The sequence below is a fragment of the Lepisma saccharinum genome, chromosome 2 (assembly GCF_977018435.1).
Source record: "Lepisma saccharinum chromosome 2, izLepSacc3.1, whole genome shotgun sequence".
Classification (NCBI taxonomy): Eukaryota; Metazoa; Arthropoda; class Insecta; order Zygentoma; family Lepismatidae; genus Lepisma; species Lepisma saccharinum.
Genome location: NC_139230.1, coordinates 166923537 through 166948359, shown reverse-complemented (window position 1 = coordinate 166948359; position 24823 = coordinate 166923537). Strand labels below are relative to the sequence as shown.

The 24823-nt window shown below is 37.1% G+C and overlaps 1 protein-coding gene across 1 annotated transcript in view; it reads right to left on the bottom strand.

Annotated features, from left to right (window-relative positions):
• Positions 1-24823, bottom strand: part of LOC145984176 (nucleoporin NUP188-like) — a 174515-nt gene that overhangs the window by 69100 nt on the left and 80592 nt on the right. The window contains exons 11-13 of the mRNA XM_083117667.1: positions 17741-17874; positions 13102-13257; positions 4522-4809 (exon numbers count right to left, since the gene is read on the bottom strand). Of these exons, the coding sequence (XP_082973793.1) occupies positions 4522-4809; positions 13102-13257; positions 17741-17874 (578 nt within the window). The remainder of the gene's footprint in view (positions 1-4521; positions 4810-13101; positions 13258-17740; positions 17875-24823) is intronic.

The window sequence follows — 24823 nt, the reverse complement described above, 5'->3', positions numbered from 1 at the left end:
CCAATTAGCCCAAAAGCATAAAATGGACACAAAACAAGCTTTATGAAACCTGCGCATTTTCAGATATCAAAATGGGAGATCGTTATTTACTCTCACATTAATCGACGATAATTGGTCTCAGCTTATACATTGAATCCTTTTTTTAAATCGTTCTCAGCTTACACATTGAGCACCCTCCTCCCCATGAATGGTTCTGAAGATAAGCAGCGATTATATTGTGTGCACTTCCTTGCTCTGAGTGTTCAGGAAGTTTATCCTTGTGCCAGATGTAAAATAAAATTTACAGTTTTGTTTATAAGAAGGTGCAGAACATGAAGTTGTTTTAACTCTTGTTTTTCTCTCTGAAGATCGAATTTCATTACGAATTTCATTATCGTCAAATCAAACCTGCTTGGCAAGATTCAAAACAATGACTTTTCCCTTCACGCTGGATGAGTCATTGCTGTTATCGGCAAGCGACAACTTCCCAGACGCTAGACAAAACACTGGCGCCAGCTGCAGCGTAAAAACAAGGCGACCGGCTGGAAGTTCGAGCAACAGATGGTCAAAGGGAAAATCCTCCGTATTTCAAAGATAATGCAACTGTCGAAGGTGGAACTTTTATCATCTGTGTGAAGAAGAAAGAAATGACCCTTTCTTTACGTTTTACATTGCAACAGCCAATAATACGGGCAATATTTCAATAGCATTAAAAAAAGAGAGAGAAAAATAGGACCTGAATTCTGCAATTATTACATTGCCGTGCAGACCAGTGGTGGAGAATGAGCTGGGAAGAGGGGGGCACCTTTTTTTTTTACTTGTCTATTGTTTTTATTCGTTTTCAAGAATGCATCCAGAACAGGTTGCCCATTTTAGAAGTCAAAGGAAAGGAAGAGTGATCCACTTCCACCCTTGCCTGTAATCATCCTGTGTGCACACATGAGCAATTGCCCCCCCCCCCTAAACATTTGCTGAGAAGAAAAGAGGGAGAAGTCACTCGGCCAACGGAGCACTTTTGGCAAATATTAGGAAATCGGCACAGTTATGGAAATGTATAAAGTGGTAAACGAGAGTTATGATGCACGTAAGATCGAAGTGAACTTTTGCGGAAACCTGGATGAAAATGCATTAAGAGGTTTGACAATCTTTAGTTGGCCTGTGTGGCTTTGATTATCTCTAACATTTTCGCTTCTTTATGAAGTGTTACAGGGAACAAAAAACACGTTTTGAGTGAAAGCGGTTACTGGAAGTTGTCCACTACAAGGTCGATTTAAAATAACATCCAAGTATATTCGATCTCTTCTCGCACATTCAAGAGCAAACGAAATCACAATGGCAAAACAAGCCTGGCATGTTGGGTAGTGGCCATCGGCTGCGGTGCACTTGGGGGAGGGAAGGGCAGAGGTCAAGTGCTATTGGATATCACTGAAGCATGGTCTGGTGTTTATTTTTAGATCAGACCCACTTGCGAGCAGTAGAGTGCTTGTGAAGGGAATGAGTGCAAATAAAATGAGTGCAAAAAACAATTTTTGTGGAAGTTATTTCTCCAGCGAAAAATTCCGCATGATATGCCTCCCGTGTGACGGGAGTCGCGTGCTTGAATGCCGCCAGAACGGTTCTTCTTTTCTCGATGTCGCAAAACTTTCCAATACTTAGTGAAAACTCATGGAAAATGGTCATTTCACTTTTAAAAGTTATTTTTTACAATTATTATTGCTAAAGAAAGACAATCTGTAGATACATACATGTTATACATAGTGACATAGTGAAAAAAAATGTGTGATTTCATTTTGGGTGTTCGAATTATTCCATGCATAATACGCACCACAGTTTTGGGGGGCAAAAATTTTGGAAAAAAGTGCGCATTATACACGCGTAAATATGATATGTACAATTTAAAACACCGAATTTTTATGTATGACTCTTACACCATTACGCATTCTTGAAGGGAAGTTAGAATATGTCTTGCAGCAGAATTCTCCGATGTTCCTGTTCCACACAGAAATACTCCTCGAAAACTTGTGAACAAATTTAGGGAAACAGGGTCTGTTCTTAATATGAAGCGAAGCGTGAAACAGCGTGTGCTTACTGAGGAGAAACTAGATGACGACAAGAGCACGATTGGAACATACTCCTCAAAAATCCCTCCGGTGCCTTACAGAAGAAACAGACATTTTCATGACAAGCTACCAAGCTTTTAAACCTGAAGCCATACATTAGAAGAATTTAAATAAAATATCAGGAGAGAAATTGAAGTAATTTCGGAAGAAGAACTGATGTGTTAGTGAAAATTTCCTATAAATATGCCGTAAATGTGTGGATGCAGGAGGACATCATTTCCAACACCTCTTGAAACAAGGTACGTGCTCATTTTAATTGCAACTGTCAATGCAATTGTATGAACTTATTTCATTACATAGCTAGCAGTTATGTTACACAGATGTTGCATTCAGTTTGCCGGCTGATGCGTTATCACTGCCCAGCATGCTAGTTACCACTGCATGGGCAACTTGAATGTGAAAGGCACTGTATTCGATTACATCAACAAGGTAAGGTTCCAGCAGTGTTGTGCGATACAGAAAGACACATTGTCGCCCACTCCCCTGTAACTCAGTAACTATTTCTTGTGCATTGTGATGATATTTTTTTTTATATATATATTTGTTATTTACCATTGCTTTTCTAACACTTTTGGCTAATCATGAGGAATGAGGATGCTCTATGTGATCAAAAGTATCCGAACACACTGCGAAATGTGTGTTTATCATAGAGGGGCGACACAGTACTGCAATCTACCAGGTGGAACACATGGTCAGCGATCTCAATAGTCTGCAGACAGTGTGAGACAGCAGTATGGGATGGTCTGAGGAACTCGTGGACTTTCAATATGGTCAAGTGGTTGGGTGCCACTTGTGTAAGAAGTCTGGGCATGAGATGTCCACCCTCCTAAACATCCCTAGGTCCACTGTTTCCAATGTTAAAGTGATGTGTATAACTCAGAAGTGTGCAGGCTGACCTCCCATGTCAAACTCCAGAGACTGTCGAGTGTAGAATAGGGTCATACAGCATAATCATCAATCGTCCATCGCCACCAGCGCACAAGAATTCCGAACTGCATCAGGATCTACTCCAAGCACCATAACTGTTCGGTGTGATATGCAGCAACTTGGTTTCCATGGCTGAGCAGCTGCCCATAAGCCAAGCATCACACAGGCAAATGCCAAATGCCACCTCGTGTGGTGTCAAAACTGGACCATAGAACAGTGGAAAACCGTTGTGTGGAGTGATGAATCATGGTACACAATGTGGCAATCCGATCGTAGGGTATGGGTGTGGCAAGTGCCTGGTGAACGACATCTACCAGCCTGTATAGTGCTGACAGTGAAATTCGGGGGTGGTGGGGTTACAGTGTGGTGATGTTTCTCCTGGACGGGGCTTTGCTCCCTTGTTGCTTTATGTGGGAATGTCACGGCACAAGCTTACGTTGACACTTTCATGCTGCCTACCAACAAAGACCAGATGAGGGATAACCATTGTGTCTTTTAACATGACCGAGCACCCGTCCATACTGCAAGGCTTGTGGAGGAGCGGTTTGATGACAACAATGTCCCACTAATGGACTGGCCTGTGCAGTCCTGACTAGAATCTCATAGAACATCTCTGGGATGTTTTGGAACTCTTGACTTTGTACTAGACCACACCAACCCACATCAATACCTCTTCTCATTTTGGCACTCAGCAAGGAATGGGCTACCATTCCCCAGGAAACCTTCTGCCACCTGATTGAAAGTATGTCTGCGAGAGTGACGGCTGTCATCAAGGCTAAGGGTGGGCCAACACCGTATTGACTGCCAGTGTACCCGACGGAGGGCGGCCCAAACTTGTACTTCATTTTCAGGTACTTCGCATACTTCTGATCGCAGATTAAAATTGGTGAAAAAATGATGAAATGACACACACAAAGGCCAGGATTGAAACCTTGGATGCTGATGTAACATTCTGGATAAACCCCTGCTTAGGACCTAACTTTTGGGGATGGGCAGAATCAAATTTAGGGCTTAACTTTGGGTAGGGGGGACTGAATCAAAAAGTTTTCTATCCCATAAAAGAAGCATCTAGGACTATTTTGCTTAACTGTTACATTTGCAAAATCATAAAAATTACTCATTACTTTGCTTTTCATGTCCAGGTTAACAAAAGTGCTATTAGCTTGTAAATTTTAATAAACATGCAAATTTTGGGGAGAAAGTGCACCTCTTGCCCTTACCAAGTTAAGCCTATGTACCTAAATATTGCATATAACAAACTGTTAGTTTTGATACGTAAGCCTGAAAAAGTTTATGTCTATTCTTACTATTGTTGTTCTAATTACGAGAATTTAATGTAATAAAAAAAATATGTGAATGATGGTCAAGGGAATTTGTGAGTGTCCCTTCAACGAATTCATCTGATCATCACAAATTATTCAAAAGTAGGATCAAAACAACATAAAAAAACAAAAATAAACAACTGTTATAATGTAAACATTTACAATTATCTTACCTCACATGCATTCTTCAAAAAGCGTACAACAAACTTCAAAAAGCCACCTTTCTCTGTGGCTCGATATCTCACATCCTTGGTTAGAAATGTTGATCTCCATGACAGTGGACATTCATTCATGAACATTACTGCCAGTTCTGGTTTGTTCTTAAAACAGGCAATAATAAACTCAAGAATTGCTACTTTCAAATTGGGATCAACGTCATCTGAATCCAGTTTGTTGAGGAACATCTCAGTAACAAAATAATTTCTTCCCTTCAAGTGTTCAAATAAATGCATGGGATATACCTATTAAAGATAAATAATGTGTGATTAGAAACACAATTTCACCACCATTTTTAATCCATATAAATAACATTATCAAACTAAAGAGGATAATTTCATTTAACAAGATAGAACTGATACTAAACTATAGAGATAAATTAATATTTTTAAAACAGAAAAAAAAGGTTAAGTGAGAACATGTGAAAACTAGTTTGGTAACAGTTGATCCCCCTTGCCAAAGGACAATATCATTATAAGCAAGAAGTAGGGCATACTGTCCCAGTATGTAGGACAATCATGTTCACTGAGTGATTCAAATGGAACTAACAAACTTCTTTCTCTTTTTGTGTAAACAGGAAGATTAATCATTAATGCTGGTAGATTATTATATCCTTGAGAGAGTGCACAGCTGTGCAGAATTTGGTAGTTGTCATCGCCATATTGCCTCAGTTTCTGTGAAGAGGCAGTACATGCTACAGTAATGGGTATTTCTTGTGAAAACTTCCTGGATTACAAACTCGATCACAGCTACACAAAGGGCATACCAGAGGGAATTTGACGTTCACAAACCTCCTCAAGGGAACTCTGAAATGGCACTTGTCAAGCAAGCATCATTCATCTGCACTGCTGACAGCTGTTGAAGCACAACTGCAGCAGTTACCCCATAAGTTCTGAAAGCATTTGCAGCAGGGGACTAAGTACTCATACTCCATGTATCGGCAAGCTGCAAATAAAGCCAAGCTAAAGCCATATGGGTCATTGCTGTTTAGCAGTTGATGCAGTCAAATAAGCAAGAAAGTGTGTAACATTGTCATTGGATTCAGGCATTTGTTGCTCACGATCCTGGCACACTGTTTATCACATGGTTCGCAGATGAGACATGGTTCCATTTGTGTGGCTATCTCAACTCACATAACACATGCATTTGGTCTGCATAACATCCACACACTCTTCATTGATTGATTGATTGGCTTTATTTTACTTTGCTTCTTGTGCCACTTTTGGCTAATTTGCAAAGATGGGAATGAGTGATAATGTGATGAAGTTGGTGAATGGACACTTACAAACATTCATGCCCAGGCCAGGAGTCAAACACAGGACCCTTGGCATCATAGCACGATGTGCTAACCACTCTGCCATGGGGGTCGGCCACACACTCTTCATGAAGCACCAGTTCACCCACCAAATGTCGGAGTTTGGTGCAAAATATCCTCCAAAAGAATAGTGGGTTCAATTCTTTTCCAACAGGACTACTAAACCCACTGACATCTTGGTCTCCCCCTTGGCCTTAATCCCATTTCCTGTGCATTGTAAGCTCTTACTGGTAGTCTTTCTGCATCCATCCTCTTGATGTGCCCAAAACCATCTCGTTAGTGCCTGATCTATCCTGTCCTGAATTCATTACCCCGACTATCTGTCAGATCTTCTCTTGCCTTATTCTATCCCTTCTAGTCTTCCCCAATATACTCCTTAAAAATTTCATCTTGACTGCCTGTATCTTTCTTTTGTCTCTGTTATTGCCCAGTCTCTGCCCCGTATGTAATTATTGGAACATTGTATGTGCTATATATAGACCTCAGATTTTAGGTTTTTAACCTATTTTTTCCTTTGCAGGTAAATAAGAAACAACAAGTTATATCAGCGTTTCATTAAAAAAGAAATAACTGACGAAGTTTTATAGTGCCTAAAATAACCTATTATGCTTGTTAGAACCTATTTTAGGTTTTTGTGCCTAAATTAAACCTTTTTTTAGGTTTTTATATTTTTTTTAGGTTTTACAGAATATTTATATATCACAGAGGTATTTACTAGGCTTGGTTGCAAAATAATTCAATGACTGGCGTGTTTGAAACATGTTTTCTGTCGATTTCCCTTCCTCCAAGTATATGATGTTTATCAAAGCTTAAAACAAAACAAAAAAATTCTGACGTCACTGTTACCTGCAGACAGTGGCAGCGACAGTTCTCCCTTACCTTTTACCCCTACACTATAGACTCTTAATGCTAAGCCTTGCCTACTAAGATAAAGTAAATTGTCCTTGCCCCTCCCCCCTCCTCCCCATTCACAGTTTTGGCACCCAATCGTCTCTACTGCCTGCACAGTCCCAAGTGTAAACTTCTGATCTGTGTGGCCTAGCTCACTCTTGTGGTCCCTTTTGTCATTCACGCTTTGCGAACTAATGTTTCAGCATTCAAATTTGCACTATCCTGTTGAAAGATAATTTTCAGCACATGAAATGATCCTCACAGACAAAAGGCGGAGTTTGAGTGTGGATAACGCAAAAAGATTCATGGTCGTCATCATGACCATGATAAAATTCAAGTATAATTCCTGATTTTCAAGTCGAACTTTCCAAAAATTCAAGGATAAAAGCAGATATTTTCTCTATTCCAACCTTACGTATTAATGACTCGCACCCTCCCTTCCACACACAAAAATATTAACAATGTAAAGGGTTTGTATGATTCCAATGTACAAAAAATTTACGTAATGAACTTCAAGATATATTATTTTGCAATAATCTTCCATCTGTCAGATAGAATGTTATGCAAAAGACACTAACCAAGTAAACAGATGGAGAATATTTTTCTTTTTTATTTTCCATGTAGCTTTCTCTCAAATAAAAGCTTTGAGTTGCTGTTTTAAGTCCACTTTATGCACAGTAAGGCTAATCGGGACTGGACCTACAGTTTAAAGTGGGATCCGAACCACTTATGCCTCCACCGGGTATCGAACCCGGGACCCCTTGATTACAAGGCAATGACGCTACCACTGCGCCAAGGGGGAGGCCCAAATAAAAGCTAAACTGAGAGAAACTTACCTCAGAGCATTTATAAACATGTATAAATTTAATGGGATTTGGATTAAGAAAAGTTGCAATTTTTCACATCTGCGGAGAAAAAATTGGAATAGAGAAAACATCCACTTTTACCTTTTTTCATGTTTTGCCAAAATTCATGAATAATTTATAGAGCTAATAATTTACACATTATTTCCGAAGCCAATAATTCATGTGCAATTCCCGGAATTCCAGGTGAGTAGCCACCCTGATATTGTGCAGCAAATTATAAATACGTAATTCATTTTTCATATCAACAAGTAACTTTTCTTTGAACAGCACAAGTGCAATATTATAACAATTTGTAGATAATTTTGAACATGATATGAAGAAATGAAATTTTAGAAAATTAATATTTGGTGATTATGGTTCTTGTGAAAATTTGCTTTTAAGGATTGTATCTAATCAGTATTTTTCAGGAATTTTGTACCAAATTAAGTCTTTTTGCAACCTATTTCAGGATTTCTCGAGCCTAATTTAAGGTTTTTAGAACCTATTTTAGGACTTTTAGAGCCTATTTTAGGAACCTAAAAGCACACTTTTTAGAACTTAAAAATCCGAGGTCTTGTTATATATTACCTTCTTGTTCTATATTAATCTTCGAACACTTTGATAGAGTCCACCACCCATTTGTCCTCTTCTGTTTACCTCTCATCTATTCTTCCACTTCTCTCAATTATGCTTCCTAGATATTTCAAACTCTCTGCTACCCTCAACTCTTCCGTGTCCATCTTTATTCTTGGTTCATTTCTGGCTCTGTATCTTGCTGTTATTAGCACCTCACTCTCTTCTGCACTGAATTTCATTCCTGCTCTTCTGATTTCCTCATTTCAACTACCAAGCAGTCTCTGTACTTCCTCACTGCGATACGCATTGTTTATTTTTAATATGTACATGCTTCATTTGTTTGTTTATTTTCACATTAATCTGTTCTTATTGGTTTGTGTTATCAAATTTATAGTTTTTAATTTGTGTGTGATTAAAAGTGATAACGGTGGTTTCTAGACATTTGTAGAACTGTCCCATCTTTTATTGAAACCATTGCCAGGACAACAGTGTGTAAAAGGACTAAAAGTAGTTGGATTTTGTGTGAGATGATGCAAATTTTGTGAAAAACACTGTTAAAAAAGAAAAGCCGCAGTTTATTGAAATGTGATTCAGGGTGGCTACAAACAAGGAGAAATGAAATTCCCTGACTTTTCCAGGTTTTCCAGGACAAAACTTACATTTTTCCCTGACAATTACAAACTAAACTAAATCTATGTTTTTGCAAATGGAAATAATAAACTCATACAGATCCAGGTATGGATTGGGTTAAATACCAATACTATCTTCTATGAAATTGACTCAATTTCTCTATTCTCTATGATTTGAATTCAAACAGAAAAGTGGTGAATTTGGAAAATTGTTACAATTCACAAGCTAGGGAAGGATTACGGAATTTTATCATACACAGGAAGGTTAAAATAAAATACTTGATTATTTTTAAAGTTAAGACTAAATGAGATAAGAGTGAAGAGTGATTAAGAAATACAATTTGTAATTTATCAGTGTCCTTATACATTCTTGGTATTATATGTTGATATTTCCACAGAGGTTTGGAACCCTCTGCTTGCAAGAACTATGAGCACGGACTCATTTTTTAATGCATAAAGCTACTTCTCTCTTCTCTGTAAAGCAAACAACTTAACTCTTGCATATAAATGAACAACTGAATTGTACAAAAGAAAATGTCATATTTCCTTACATTATCAATGGGATTTCTGCTTCAGTACAGTACATCCAAGTGAAGTAATGTGAAACTGACAACTTTCAGTTATACCATTATTGCTGACGATAAGGTTATGTAGGTATTAGAAATTTAACACAAGGAATTTATAGAATTGCATTGTATAGGTACCTGATTTAGCTAACCACACATTAAAACAGGAACACTCTGTTAATAAGAGCTTCTGAAAGTTCATATATGAGGGGCATCCTGAAAAAGTTCCAATGGTGCCTATAGCTGTGTTTCACCTATGTCACAAACTGTTGCATTGTGGGATTGAGCAGCCATGATTGTGGTGGGTTCTTGTAAACATTCCAAAATCAAGCGGATGGACGGAAGATTTGAACCTTGTTTACGATGGTATACTTTGTGCAATGTTAGGTTGTTTAGGTCTAACAGGAACTCGCGTTTATCTTAGAATTTTCTGAGAAAGAACAGAAGGTGTTATTCACGGCACAGAATTTTCCGATTGTTGATTAGAATACGCCGACATGGCGAAAATAAATCGTGCCAACATTAATGAACAAAAAGAGTGCAGGGCGGTGGGGTGAACATTTCTTTTCAGGTAAGTTCATATATCGTATTTCTCTGTGACTTTTAGTACAAATGGAATGAAATTGTGTTTTTTATCATACTTGCATGTAGCGTTTCCATGTTATTGTTTTATTTGGTAGAAAGGTATTGATAAGTTAAAAAAGGTAAAGTGCTGCTCCCCTGTGCTTAGCACCATGCCATGAAAGCATATAGGGGGTGTGGGGGTAACGCCCCACACTTTCTTGATCCGGTCGTGAGTGGGGGTGATGTGATCAGCATTACGTGCCTGACCGCCTTTACCCCCCAGGGTTTCCGGTATTGATAAGTTTGACGATAAAAATGATAACATTCAAAGTTAAATTCATCTTGATAATTGCACAGTTGTACTTGATTATTTATATTTAATTCATTAACACAACTGTTATTAATTGTTATCCTATTCATGAGAAAAGATGCCGGTAGTAGAACTGCTTGGTTAAAACATGTTAATGATATATATCAAAGTATCTCAATTTGATTGATCTATTTGGTGTATTTTACTTCGTTTTTCTGCTATATTTGGCTAGTCGTTAAGATCAGTCATGCCAAGGCAGAGATTTGAATCCGGGACCCCAAGCAACGTAATGCATTGTACTAACCACTCCGTCACTGAGGCCTGCATATGGCAAATTTTTAAAGCAAGAAGTGAAATTACTGTTTTTTAACAACTAAACATTTCAAATTACTGTGCTTGAACAAACGTTAAAAGGAAACAAAAGATAATGGCTGAGTCTTGGATTTTCATATTACATTCGGAATCTGTTGAAGGAAACCCAAAAATGACTGCTAGAAATACTGGCAGATCTGTGGAAAATAGTCTACAGGTGAGGTGTGATAATGGCCCTTTGTTTTCTGGTATGTCTTCAACAGAATCTATATCTTCTGCTGAATTGTTGACTAAAAAGAACCGTAAGAGAAGGAGACGTATCCAAAGTAGAAAAGGGATATCTGGGGAACATATTAATAAATCTCCTGATGTTTCTCACATTCTATCTCAATCTGGACATTTCTTTAGAATGTCGGATATTAACTCTGAACAAATTTACCGGAGAAATAAATTCCACATCAGCGGAGGTTTTTTGGAAGAGCTGAAAATATCCATGGATATGATGAGAATGCCTATGCACTATAGATTAAAGGTGATGTCATTTAACCTCTTTACTTCCTTACTTATTCCACTTCTGACTACAAATCCAACCACACTTCTCCTGCCCTCTTCGGTACCTGCCCAGTACAGTCTGTGGTCTTTCCTCAATTTCATTTCTCTTCTTCCTTTCCACTTCGTTTCGCTCATTCCAAAGACATTGATTCCTCTTCTTTCCATTAGATCCACAATTTCTTCAGTCCTTCCTGTAAGTGTTCCAATATTCAATGTCACTATATGTAGCCCACGTCATTTCCAATTTCCAGTCCGGTTTGCTTCTTTCTTTCTTTGATTTTTTTATGTTTTCGGCAGTGGTGGGTGGTGGGGCTGCCACCTGTGGGTTCTCAGGTACATCCTTGTTCTTCTGTCAGGGTTCCAACTCCCTTAGTCTTTCTGGATCCCTCCATACCCACAAGGCAGTGGAGGCAAATACTTTTATGGTGGTGTTTATTCGCCATGACACAAGGCTGTCGATGGGTATATGGACACCATCCACACCCTGATAGCCTTACTGCCTCAGTACGGGACTGCCTATTTGGGTTTCCCCTTATTCACAGCTTCCCCTCATATCTGAGGGAGGTTTCACTATCCACCACCTGCGACCTGTCCAGTAGCTGAGGCTCGCCACTCTAGAACCATGATAAAATTCAAGTTTAATTCCTGGTTTTCAAGGCGAACTTTCAAAAATTCAAGGGTACAAGCAAATGTCTTATTTATTTCAGCCTTACGTATTACCACCCCCCTCCCCTCATGCACAATAGTAGTAACAATATTAAATGTCTGTGATTTCAATGTATCCAAAAATTCTAATTCAATTCAATTAGACGGTATAGCCCTAATATTTAAAATCTTTAATTCAGCTAAGGTGCAGAGTTTAAATTTGCCATTTCACATATGCAGACTCGAAATACATCTACAAACACAAGTCACAAATGTTGTGCACAGAGCATACTAATCTACGAAAAATTCACTGATCAACTTCAAGATACTTTATCTTGCAATAATCTTCATCAGTCAGATAAATCGTTCTGCAAAGGACACTAACAAAGTGAACAGATTCAGAGATAATGTTTCATTTTCCTTTATAAAAATAAAAGCTAAACTAAGAAACTTGCCTCAGGGCATTTATAAATTCAATGAGATTTGCATTAATAAAAGTTGCAGGTTTTCATGTCTATGGAGAAAAATTCATGCAGAATTCCCGGAGCCAATAACTCCTGCAGAATTCCAGGAATTCCCAGTGAGTAGCCACCCTGCACACACATTAGGCATGGCAACCACAAAATTTAACATTGTGCCTACTAAGTGTGTATACCCTGCGACAGGTTAAGTTTGCAGCAGGTTTAATGTATTAAACCGCGCGAGAACGGCGCTCAGCATCTCCCGTGCGAGTCTATCCTCTACCGCCGAACTGTTCGTATCACAGACATTGAGAAAATCAGTAGTATTGCAGCGGAACTATATTCTGCGCGCACGTTTGGATCTACATAGGTGAAAAGTTGCTGCAAACTTAACTTGTCGCTGGGCTTAGCATGCACTGTAATTGACACAAAGGTCAAAAAAGCATGCACCGTAGTTCAGTTTCAACATGATTACAAATGGTCACCTTATATGATTTTCGTTAGTTAGTTATGAGTAATTAAAGCTAACCCATAGCAGAAACTCAGGAAATGAACAAGCCACACTACCAGACATGAAAATTTGTGTGTATAGCACAGGTAAAGTTCTGTGTTTCAATGTTACAGCTACATAGAAACACAGAAATTTACTTACACAATACTGCATATTCAGCACCAACCATAAATCGTGTTAGTATGCTTAGATATATATTAAAATACGCTAAGCTTATTTAATTTCAAAACACTCTTGACTAACCAGTTTCGTTTTCAAATGAGAAATATTTGGGCATTATGGCATATCTAATAATCTAATATTTTATCTGCATGAGGTAATCACAGCATCTCTCTTACAAAGAAAACTTTATATTCTTACCGAAACAAGTGTCTCAAGTGTCTCCACAGCCATGATGGGAAGATCTGAATCAAATATGTGGCTGATGTAACGGCAGATGATTATAACAAAATCTCCATCAAAGTTCTCACTTTTCTCATTTACAAGTGAGTCTAACAAAGTAGCATCTTCAGAATCCTGAAAAATAAGAAATAGAATTAATCATTTTTGAAATGAAACAAATATAAAAATCATATTTAAGGTAGAAAAAAGTAAAAATGGAAAGAGGAAACCCTCACCAGACACTGGAAAATTCAAATTTTCAGTCATGAGCATCGTCAGTGGTAGAAAAAAGTTGGTGGAAATGAAAAGTTTTCAACCTGCAGCATTGCCAGGTCAGGATTAAAGATGTAGCGGTCCAGAAGAACTCCGTTTTCTTGTCAAGCTCATCACAAACTGTGAATGATGGGGTTGGGGGGGGGGGGGCAAGTGGAAATGTAAAGTGAGGGTTAGGGAGGGTTGGGTGGAGATGAGTTTGGTTGGGAAAGTTACTGGGTGGCCTTATTCAGGCCAGGGGGTGTGATTACACTCATGGCTGATATGTAGGCCCTCTCCTATCTTTTTCATGGTGGTGAAGCAGTCATTGAAAGGAATATTGTGAAGGTTGGTATTGACAGAAACAGTGAAGTTCAGGTTGTGGGTGGAGGAGTGGTTGTTGTTCGTTCTGAGGTTGAGGGCTGCGTTTCCCCCAGGTAAAAGACACCATACATAGATGTTGCAGGTGAGCATCTAATCTGTATTAGATTTGAGGTGTGACAAGTTTTTTTTGGGGAGGAGGGTACATTTATGAAAATGAGGCAGGTTTTGCAACTTGGGTGGCTGCATTTGTGAGCAGGGGGTATTGATTGTGGAGTGAAGGGGTATTGTGGACCAGGATGTTCGGACAGTTGGAGGATGCTTGAAAAGAGTACTAAGAGTTGAGAAGCCAAGAGATAAGCAAGCACCACACTGATTTAAAGGATGTATGACAAGGCAAGAAAATGGACAAAGGTTACATGGTGGCAATGTGGAATGTGAGAAGTTTGTGAGAAGGTTACATCAAGCAGGGAAGCTAAAACAGCTGAAAATGGAAATGTAGAAATATAAAGAGGACACAGTGGCAATTAAAGAATATGCTGGAAAGGGAAAGGGGTAATGGGCACAGGTAACTTCACACTGTTCTATAGTGGGCACATAAACAATATCTTTGGTACAGGTTTATTAGTAAGCAATAAATACAAACAGCTAGTAATAAACTTTGAAGCCATAGACGAAAGACAGTGTATTAAGGGTTGAAGGAAAATTCAACAATATGACAGTAGTATGTGTACATATCTGTACACAGAAGATAAGAAGAAAAATGTGAAGGACACTTTTTTACAACAAGCTTAATCAAAGTATACCAACATATACCTGCACACAAATGACATTAGACAATTCCACTAGCAAAATAAAAATACATGGACAGATGTCTGAAGTATTCCAAGTCAGAAACTATTCTGTTTAATTTAGTCGTGGAAAAAGTAATAAACATAGTAACAAATCCAAATGGAACCATATTAAATGATGTGATGCTGTGATACTTGGACAATCAGTGAAATCAATTGAAGAAGTAACCAACCACTCAAATACAAGAAGTAGCACAAACAGCAGGACTACTGACAAATCAACAAAAGACTATATGCATGAGAGTCAAAAAAGCAAATCCAGGAGACAAAACATTGAATGCAAATGATATGCAGTTTGAAGAGGTTAATAGCTCGAAATACTTGGGCTCCTTGATAGAAGCAAACAAAATTAATAAAAGTAGAAATCAAAATGAGACTTGTAGCAGGTAATAAAAGCTACACTATCATCCAAAACAAATTTTTATGTCTAGAACAATCAGTAAAACTCTTAAAATAAAAATATATAAGACTATGGTAAAGCCAATAGTGATGTGTGGGAGTGAGACATGGTTCCTAACAGAAAGTGATATGATGATTTTGAACACACGGGAAAAGAAGATATTAAGATGAGTCTATGGATCAGTGGTAGAGATGGATGCTGGAGAATAAAAAAAAACAGAGAACTGCACAATTTATACAAAGACTTAAACATAGTAGATATTAGAAGAAGAAGAAAGGTTAGAACATGTTGTAAGGATGGATGAAGGTAGATTGTTAAAGCACCTGGAGGAAGAAGGAAAGTAGGAAGACCTAGAATGAGATGGTTGGAGTATGTAGAGAGAGATTTGAAGGAGCTCGAAGTTAGAAACTGGAGAAGGAGATTAGCAGATAGATAAGAATGGGCGAAGATCCTGAAGGAAGCCAAGGCTCTCAGAGGACCAAAGAGCCAAGTACTGTATGTGGTTGGTAGGCTATTTGAATATCAAACTTCCGAGAGGCATGAAACAAAACAGAAATAAGGAAAACCAATATTTATTATACACGAAAGTTGCACACACCTGAACCATTTTTCAACATAATTGCCACCTGAATTCGAGCATTTGTCATAGCGTTGCACCATCTTCTGTATACCATCATTGAAAAAGGTTGCCACCAGGGATAACCCAGCTTCACAGTCACGATCTCATAGAGAGTTTCAATTTCAGGAAATTGTTGAGACAGTTCTGATATAGTGAAGCAGAGGCACTCATGAACCATGTTATCTACTAGTTCGACAAGGTCATCACAACAGATGGATTTCTTTTTCCACTTTCATCATGCACAGCAGCACCTCTCGAAATTTCCAGCACATTCCCTCACACAACTTTCACTCATGACCTTCTCTCCACAGAGAGCACTCGTTTTTGAATGGATTTCAGCCGCGCTATGCCTTCCGCCTGTAAAAATGTGAATTACACCACAAACCTCACATTTGGCAGGAGCTTCTATTGTACCAGCCATCATTCTCCACTCACTATGCACCAAGCACTGAACACAGCGACCAACCACTTGGCATGGGGTGAGCCAACATGTGACAGCTTATTTTGCACATGTGCCGCAGCACTGCAATAAGCCATGTGCTCATACCATCCAACCAGATGTTGATTTCCGAATAGCCTATGCATATATTTGTATGGGTTTCATTGATGGAGACAAGGATTTTAATAATGGAAATTGATGATATACAAGTTTTTCTCGGCAGGAAGATGAAAACTGGGTAACATATTGGTAGAGCAAGAAGGATGAATCTATGAACTAAAGGACCTCTCATGCAATTCCCTTAGGTTGTTTTTGAAGATTAAATTTGGTACATGAAATCGTAGCTTATGTCAATGGATAAATGAATGTGCATAATGTCTGAATCAAAACTTAACACCACCCTAGGTAGAATTAATAACATGAATGGTATAATACAGAAAAATTGGGACACAATTAAGCCTACACTGTACACAAACAGCATCTGGATGTTCATTTCCTTCTAACATAAGTTTAAGATTCAGCTCGATTAATGGGCAGTTTTTTCTAACATGATGAATAAATGAACATTTGAAACAACATTTAGTGTTTTCATCTTTGTTTTGTGGAAGAACATTCATAGCAGGAGGTTTTTGTTTTCTTTCAACATTTCTGCAAAAATCTCATGAAATAGCTGAAAACCATTCTATTTTGTGTAAGACATGTTCAAAATGAACAAAACTTCTAGGTATTTCACGAGAGCATCTTCTCATTAATTTTAGGATTTATACATTCTAACATTATGCCTATTAATTCTTTCTCTGACCAATAAATTTTCAAAAGTTTGACACTGCTTTCTTTTCTTGATGAATTCAAAATTAAGTTCATTTTCTTGTTGTTGTAACAAAACAAACTTCTCTATAATCTCATTTTTGCCAATAGCCATAACAAACTTCTCTAGAAGTTCAGTTGTTTTCACTAATTAAAGTTGTCCACTGATGTTTTACTTGTATAAGGACTTTATTATATTTAATACTGCAACAAAAACTTCTCTAGTCGAAATTACATTCAATTCTATATTTTTATCTATTTCTACAAGGAAACAGAAATTTTGCTACTGCAGATACATCAATTTTAACAAAGACTCTCCTGCAATTCATACATTTTCCTGAATTATAAGTTATTTAGCCACAGTTCCCTGAAAATATAGAGGTTTCACTCAATTAACATTTATTAGAGATGGACTGATATGGTATGACTGATTCATTGAGTTGGTGTTTTAAGTCCATTTTATGCACAGTAAGGCTAATTGGAACTGGACCTACAGTTTTAAAGTGCGATCCAAACCACTATGTGCCTCCACCGGGAATCAAATCCGGGACACCTTGATTACAAGGCTACAATGGGACTTATATGGATATGGACCAATACTAAAGTATTGATACAAAACTTACCAATATCAATAACTGATATTGTACCAGGCTGACATAAAATAAAAAAAAATGTTCTACGTAGAACATGTATGTTCTTCATTTATTTTTGAAATGGCAAAATTTTATGATTAATTAGTACAGACCATTTGTAGAATCAAGAGAATGTGTGAACACTTATAAAATTTAGCTCCAGAAAACATACAACACAGATGACTTTTGTACATGGAATAACAACACCAATACAATCAACTACAAGGGTCATGTTCACAAGTAGAATAAAATAACACACAACTATATATCAACATATGTAAAGAAAAACACACTAACCATTACAAAGGTCTTAAGCATCAGCACTCTCTTGAATATGGAAAGAGACAGTTTCACTGCAGTGATGAGGGTTCTACCTTTCCCAGTTAGCCAATTGCTTTCTTTCTTCATTCTTGCCTGAAGTACATCATCACCTATAGGAAGCAAAATAACAAATTTATATATATATATGATATATGGACATATTGAATGCTACTAGTAATTACTAGTTACAGTGTGTAACAAAAAAATGGTCACCCCTTAATTTTTTTCTTTGGGTAAATTTAAATTATTTCAACTAATTCTATTTCTAATGGAGTAACACAATAAAATTGTATCATTAATATTACCATTACAGTGAGAGCAGAAACATCCAATATAATATAGAAAATCGATTATGAGGTTTATCTGGAGAGTAGTACATGTTTGTGCATCACATTGCCATACTACAGGAGGAGTTGCATCTCACTGGGAGCAGATGTGGTTATCCTGTACTTCATTAAAATGAACAAGAGAATTGACAATCTCACCACACGTGAAGTTGGATCTGCGATTTGATTTATGAATGAAAGAAACACATGATCATTGTCAAATTATGGAAGTTTATGCTGACATGATTGATGAATCAACAGCATGATGATGTTAAAACTAGGGCTGAGCCGATACCAATGCTGATGTGTCGGTATCAGAAAGTATCAGTTGGAATTCATCTACAGATACCAGCCGATACTTTTCTGGCATTTAGGGTCAGTCACGGGATCTGCAAAAATGCCTCGTGACACTTTTACAGAGTCTAATTATCCTAGAAATTATGCCAAATTCAAACTTCTTTATATTTTGCACGAAAAATATATTTTTTATTACATAATATCTATTTTAATATTCTGATGTAATTCTTGAATATTCTAAAGTAAATTTATTGATAAATTCATGCATAGAAAATTTAATCTTCAATATTGATAAATATTTTTAACATATTTTAATTATTGCAATTTTCAAGTATCGGAATTGGTGAGAATCGGTAGGAGTATCAGTTCAAAGTGGTATCTGCTCAGCCCTAGTCAAAACCTTAATGTGGGTAGGGAAACTGTCCATGATGATAAATAAATGGGCACCCAACTGTCATCACTGAAGAGCTGATGTGTCATGTCGATGAATTCATCAGACAGGATTGGTATCAAACATTAAAAAATGTTCACCATCTCTTGCACAATAATCCACAAATTTGTTTATACCAGTAGTTCTCAAACTTTTTTTCTCATTGTACCCTTTAGTCTTAACTAAGCGTCTATAGGTTTTCTTCGAATACTGGGTTTTGAGGATTTTTTTGGCTGCCTAATTGGAAAGGGCGTTTATTGATTGATTGATTGAGTTGGTATTGTAAGTCCACTTTATGCACAGTAAGACTAATCGGCACTGGACCTACAGTTTAAAGTGCGATCTGAAGTGCTTTTTGTCTCCACTGGGTATCGAACCTAGGACCCCTTTATTACAAGGCGATGAAGCTACCACTGCACCATTGGGTTTAGATGGTTAACAAATAAATTAGGGATGGGACTGATTAATCGGTTCTCTATTGGTATCGACCGATATAGGCATATCGGTTTATCGGTAAAATTACAGATTATTTTACCGATCTGATATATCGATAAATATCTTCTAATTATTGCAAAATTCTAGCATTTTGTTGTAATTTTTATGGACAATCTCGATGCCCTACTTTTTAAAAAAGTAATTGTCTAAATATTCAACTTCTTTTGCACTGCAGTCACCTCAAAACACACATTTATTAAGGAGATCAATGAACATTTCAGGTTCTTCATGGACCATTTCTAATTTTATATCAGATCGGCAGAATATCGGTTATCGGTATCGGTAAATTTTATATTGGTACTTTATCGGTATTGGCCAAAATTTCATATCGGCCCATCCCTAAAATAAATAAACATTAGAATTCCACGTTCATTGTTTTATTGGGTTTTCCTACATTTACAATCTTTATGATTAGTTACAAAAATAAAATGTGAAACATGTATGCTAACAAGTTAAAAATATATAATTTACATATATTTTTTCCAGAGTTATTGAAAAAAAGTAGAGAACAAAGTGTCAAGCACAATTTTAGAGTTTTTATTGTAAATCCTAGTGAGAGTGAGAAGGTGTGCCTGCATAGCCTGATGCAGTTCCTTGATGTCTAGTTGCACGTACTTGTTTCTTAGGTACACCATGGATGAAAAACAACTCTTAGAGCTGATTGCGTAAACCCTTCAAGAAGATTATGTACCCCTGGGGGGATGCATACCACAGTTTGAGAACCACTGGTATACGTATACTACCAAGGTATGAATACATGCATTTTTTTCTGTAGACCTCATAGTTATTGAGAAACAGGAGGCTAAAGTTGCAGAATTTTGCGCCGATCTGTCATTAACGAGGCCATGGTGGGAGGCAATTGCTTAACAGAAAAAGTTATATCTCAAAATCAAATCTGCATATCACTTGGAACTTTTTTCTAAAGTTAATAGATATATGCATATTCAATTCATAAAGTTGCCACAAGATTCCTTTGCACTGAGAATAAAAAAAAGACTAAAAGTACAGCTTATTTTTGGTATTGCATAATACATTTTAATTATTTTATCTTTTTACCATGAACTATGGAAATTCTTTCAACTTGGCTTTAAACAATTGTAGACACACAACTGCTCCACAGCCAAGACTTTTTCTATTCACTGGAGGTGACTGTGGGCACCACAGGCACTGATCAAAGGGGATTTCTTTGTGTAAAGTCCCTTTTCATCTTCTAACTGCGTTCATTGATAGATGGGATGTTAAATTTTCACTTTCAGTAAAAGTTTATAGCCTTTCCGACAAACATTAAATTAGTTAATGCAATTATTTTCCTTGCAATTATCTGAAGACCTGAAAATCGTGCATTGTGAATTTCAAATCAATATACTTTTAAAGCAGTTTTTTTTTCGAACTGCATTTTAATTTAAGTATGTCATGATTTTTATGAGGGGGTAAATGAAAAAGAAAAAAGCATAAAATATCAACAGTATTTTTTAAGAAATGGCGTGACCATTACATTCACATGGTCCTGGGATATGTCCCAGATGGTGTTTAGAGGTTAAAAGAGAGTGTGTGTGTAAATTTTGCAGTTATATTCATAAGAAAAAACAATAAAATGACAGAATTATGGAATGATATATATTAGGCAGTTTATAGATTAACTGGATCAATAAAATTATAAGCAATTTTACTCATTAACCCCTTAAGTGTGGAATTTGTTGAACAAGTCGCTACTGGAAAATGTAGCTTTATCGTCAAATTCAGTATATGCCCTCCACATTGTGCTGCAGTACCGGAAGGCGTATGTATATATACGTGCTTTGTGTTTGTTTAAACTATATTCGATTTACTGTGGTGTATATAGTCACACAGTAGTTTGGTGAGATAGTTCTAGCTGTAGAAGAAACAAAATATAATAGCAAGAGAGGAAAAAGTCAAAAAGAAGAAGAAAAGAAAGAAAACGGGAAAAATTAGTTTTGTCTTCTTCTTTTTTGTGACAATCGAATATAATTGAAACAAACATAAAGCATATATATACGCCTTCCACACTACAGCAGCACAATGCGGAGGATGTATATATACTAGTCTTCTTCTATTTCGTCTTTTTCTCTCCTGCTATTATTGTTTGTTTCTACTACAGCTAGAACTATCTCACCAAATGTCTGTGTGACTATATACGCCACACTAAATCGAATATAGTTGAAACAAGCATAAGGCGTATATATACGCCTTCCACACTACAGCAGCACAATGTGGAGGGTGTATATATACGCACTCTACACTTAAGGGGTTAATCAAAAAATAGGAAGGACCAATTCTGCTAATAAAAAAGTACAGATATAATATTTGCTGTTACCAACAAACAATATTCTATAGATCCAACAAAATAAAAATGATAACATTATTTGAAGAGCATGAATGGCTCTCTAACTAATGTATGTTACTCAGTGTTTATAATCAAAATGCTGTACAGTGAAATGGCATGACCATATTTTATGTTATCTGCATATCTTCAGACATTCAGGTCCCAACAACAAAAACATAAAATAATGGGTCATTCACATTGATCTTATATTTGACCTAACCTACATTTTCAGCACTATAATTTCTCAAGTTGTGTGAATGTCATGAAATTTGCACATGCTACATGCAGAGGTCATCGGGAATGGTGATGCTGAGCATTTTTTGGGACTGCCAGGGCATGCTCCTCACAGACTGCACTTGGAAGGGTCAAAAGATCACAGGAAGGTACTACCAAGACCTCCTGACCAAGTTACGGGAGGCCGTCAAATCAAAGTGCCACAGAAAACTCTCCAAGGGTGTTCGTCTTCTCCATGACAATGCACCAGCTGATTATGCGCAGCAGACAGTGAGACACACACAGTTGCGTTGGGTTTAGAAATTCTGCCCACCCACCCTATTCACCTGACTGAGCACCCAGTGACTTCTTTCTCTTCCCTCGCATGAAGACCCCACTGTGTGGAAGGTGTTTCTAGGATGATGACAAGGTGATTGCTAAGGTGGAACAGTTCTTCGGCAGCCAAAGTGGGGACTTCTACAACCAGAGCTTCCACCAGCTCATCCACCATTGGGAGAAGTGCGTTGCTCTGTTTGATGCATATGTAGAGAAGAACTAACCCCACCCCAGGCATTCATGACACCAGCTCAGTTTCATCACTATGATAATAAAGACTTTATGACCGACCCTTGTATATGTATATGAACTAGTTTTACCTCGCATGGTTAATCATGTCTTCATCATATTCAACATTGCTAAAGCCATAAAAGGTTCTCGCAGTTTGGAAGGTTATATTGTTAGCTAGAGATGCCATTTAAGAAAAAAAATAGTCTATACCTTGAGTAAGTATATTACATAATTATATCCAATGAAATAAAAAATATTGCAGAGAGGAAGGAGGGGGGAGCATTGTTTTGCCTCTTTCAAATGTAAAAGATTCCAGTAATGTATCTAGTAATTTTCTACATGCATGTGGGCCAATCTAAAAAAATGCAAAAATAAAATTTCAGTGTGGTGTCAGGCAGATGGGTTACATATGGCTTTCTTTTATGCAAATTGTGACACTTATTGGCATTCTAATACTAAGAGAGTACCGAGTGCCTCAGCTGTGAATTTCTTACTTGTACAATGAATTCAATTTGGTTGAGAGCCCAGATAGTGCATGACTGCAGACAGAGAAGCATGGCATAGTCAATCCACAACATCCCGCTTATTTCAGTGTACATATCTTTACAAAAAAATGGTGGAAAATACAGTACTAATCTATGTATAAAGAGTTCTTCAAAGTGGTGGCCAACTGCATCCACACATTCATAGCATCTTTGATGAAATTTTGATCGACATGCAAAAGTTGATCTTCCATAATTCTTGTAAGTTCTGTTCTCTTAATCTCAGATCAAGTTGCCTAACTGTTTCTCGACCTGGAGTTGCAACACCAGGGAATTTCTGTGAAAATTGCCTACAAACATTTTGACATTTTGGTTCTCACATTTCAATGGTCTCACAATCTTATTAAACACACACACACACTGGAATTACACTAACTAAAAAACTAACACTGAAAGTAGTGTGTATGGTCTATGAGAAACTTATCACACTGGAAAAAGGCACACACACTATGAAATTAAACAGAGAGAAATTACACTGCCACACTAAAACAAACAGAACACTACTGATAAGCAAGCAACAATTATGACGGCAACATGAGCTTCAGAAAGTGTAACTTTGTGCTCTTCTAGTGCCTAAACTTTCAACTTTTGCATGTCAATGCGATGGCATTTTCTTTCTCAGAATGATCAATAACAACAACACAGTAACTGTGCTGACAACTTGTGTGTATTGTTTAACCCTTAAAAATTACCCAGTTCATCTTAAAATATATTTTTGATCACTTCCGATTATTGTCTGAGGCCACCCTTCTCAGTATCTTTCCAATGAACCTTTGCAAGTGTCAGGACCTTGAATCAGCTATCGGTTAGTTCATTAGTTCTCCTCACAGGGCAGTAGAAATGCCTCCGGAGTAAAATTTCACCCAACACGTGCTCATATGTTTCAGTTTGGTATTTCAACGTATTGTTATTTTCTCAATTTTATCAATTGTGCAATTCAATTCAAATGTTCAAAAATAATACAATTATACATTAATCAATGGAGGCATTTCAAATTACATGCTTTAAAACAATTAAAATTCAGACTTAAGAAGCAATTTTCTTCTGGATATTGTTTTACCAAGCATTTGTGTCCTTACATCCTGCCAGGTTACCAATGGCAAGAAAACAATTTGCGAAACGAACAAATATGTCGATCAAAATTTCATCAAAACATGCCAGGAATGTGTGAATGCAGTTAGCCACCACTTTGAACAACTCTTATAACACAGGTTAGTACTCATTATGCAATATAAATATAATTACCTGCCTGAAGTTTTATGTTTCGGCATTGCACAATTGGATAGATTTTATTTCTGATTAATTTCGAAAGCTCACTGCCTTCATTCACTAAGGGTATGGTGTCTCCACTCCAGATGCTGTACCCTTAGTGAATGAAGGCAGTTAGAATTCAAAAGTAATCAGAAAACAAAAACTATCCAATTGTGTATTGTAATCAGAAAACAAAAACTATCCAATTGTGCAATGCGGAAACACAAAACTTCATGCAGGTAATACTTAAACTGTGTTTACTGCATCTATCATAAATATAATTGTCTGCATGCTAAAGATATATGCGTGAAAATAAGTGGAACATTACAGATAAAAAATACCGGCATCTGTGACCTGCCTTGCTTATGCAGTTATGTGCTATCTTGGCCCAAAGCCAAACTGAACACACTGTATAATGCCTATGGACACATTTAGAGTAAGGACAGAAGTAAGTGGCCCAATCACCACCTCAAAGTCTCTAAAACAAATAAAAACAAATTATAAGTCAAAGATGACAACATTACTCTGCTGATACTACATGGCAATAGGAACAAAATGATGCATATCACTATGCAGTCATAATTTAGAAATATA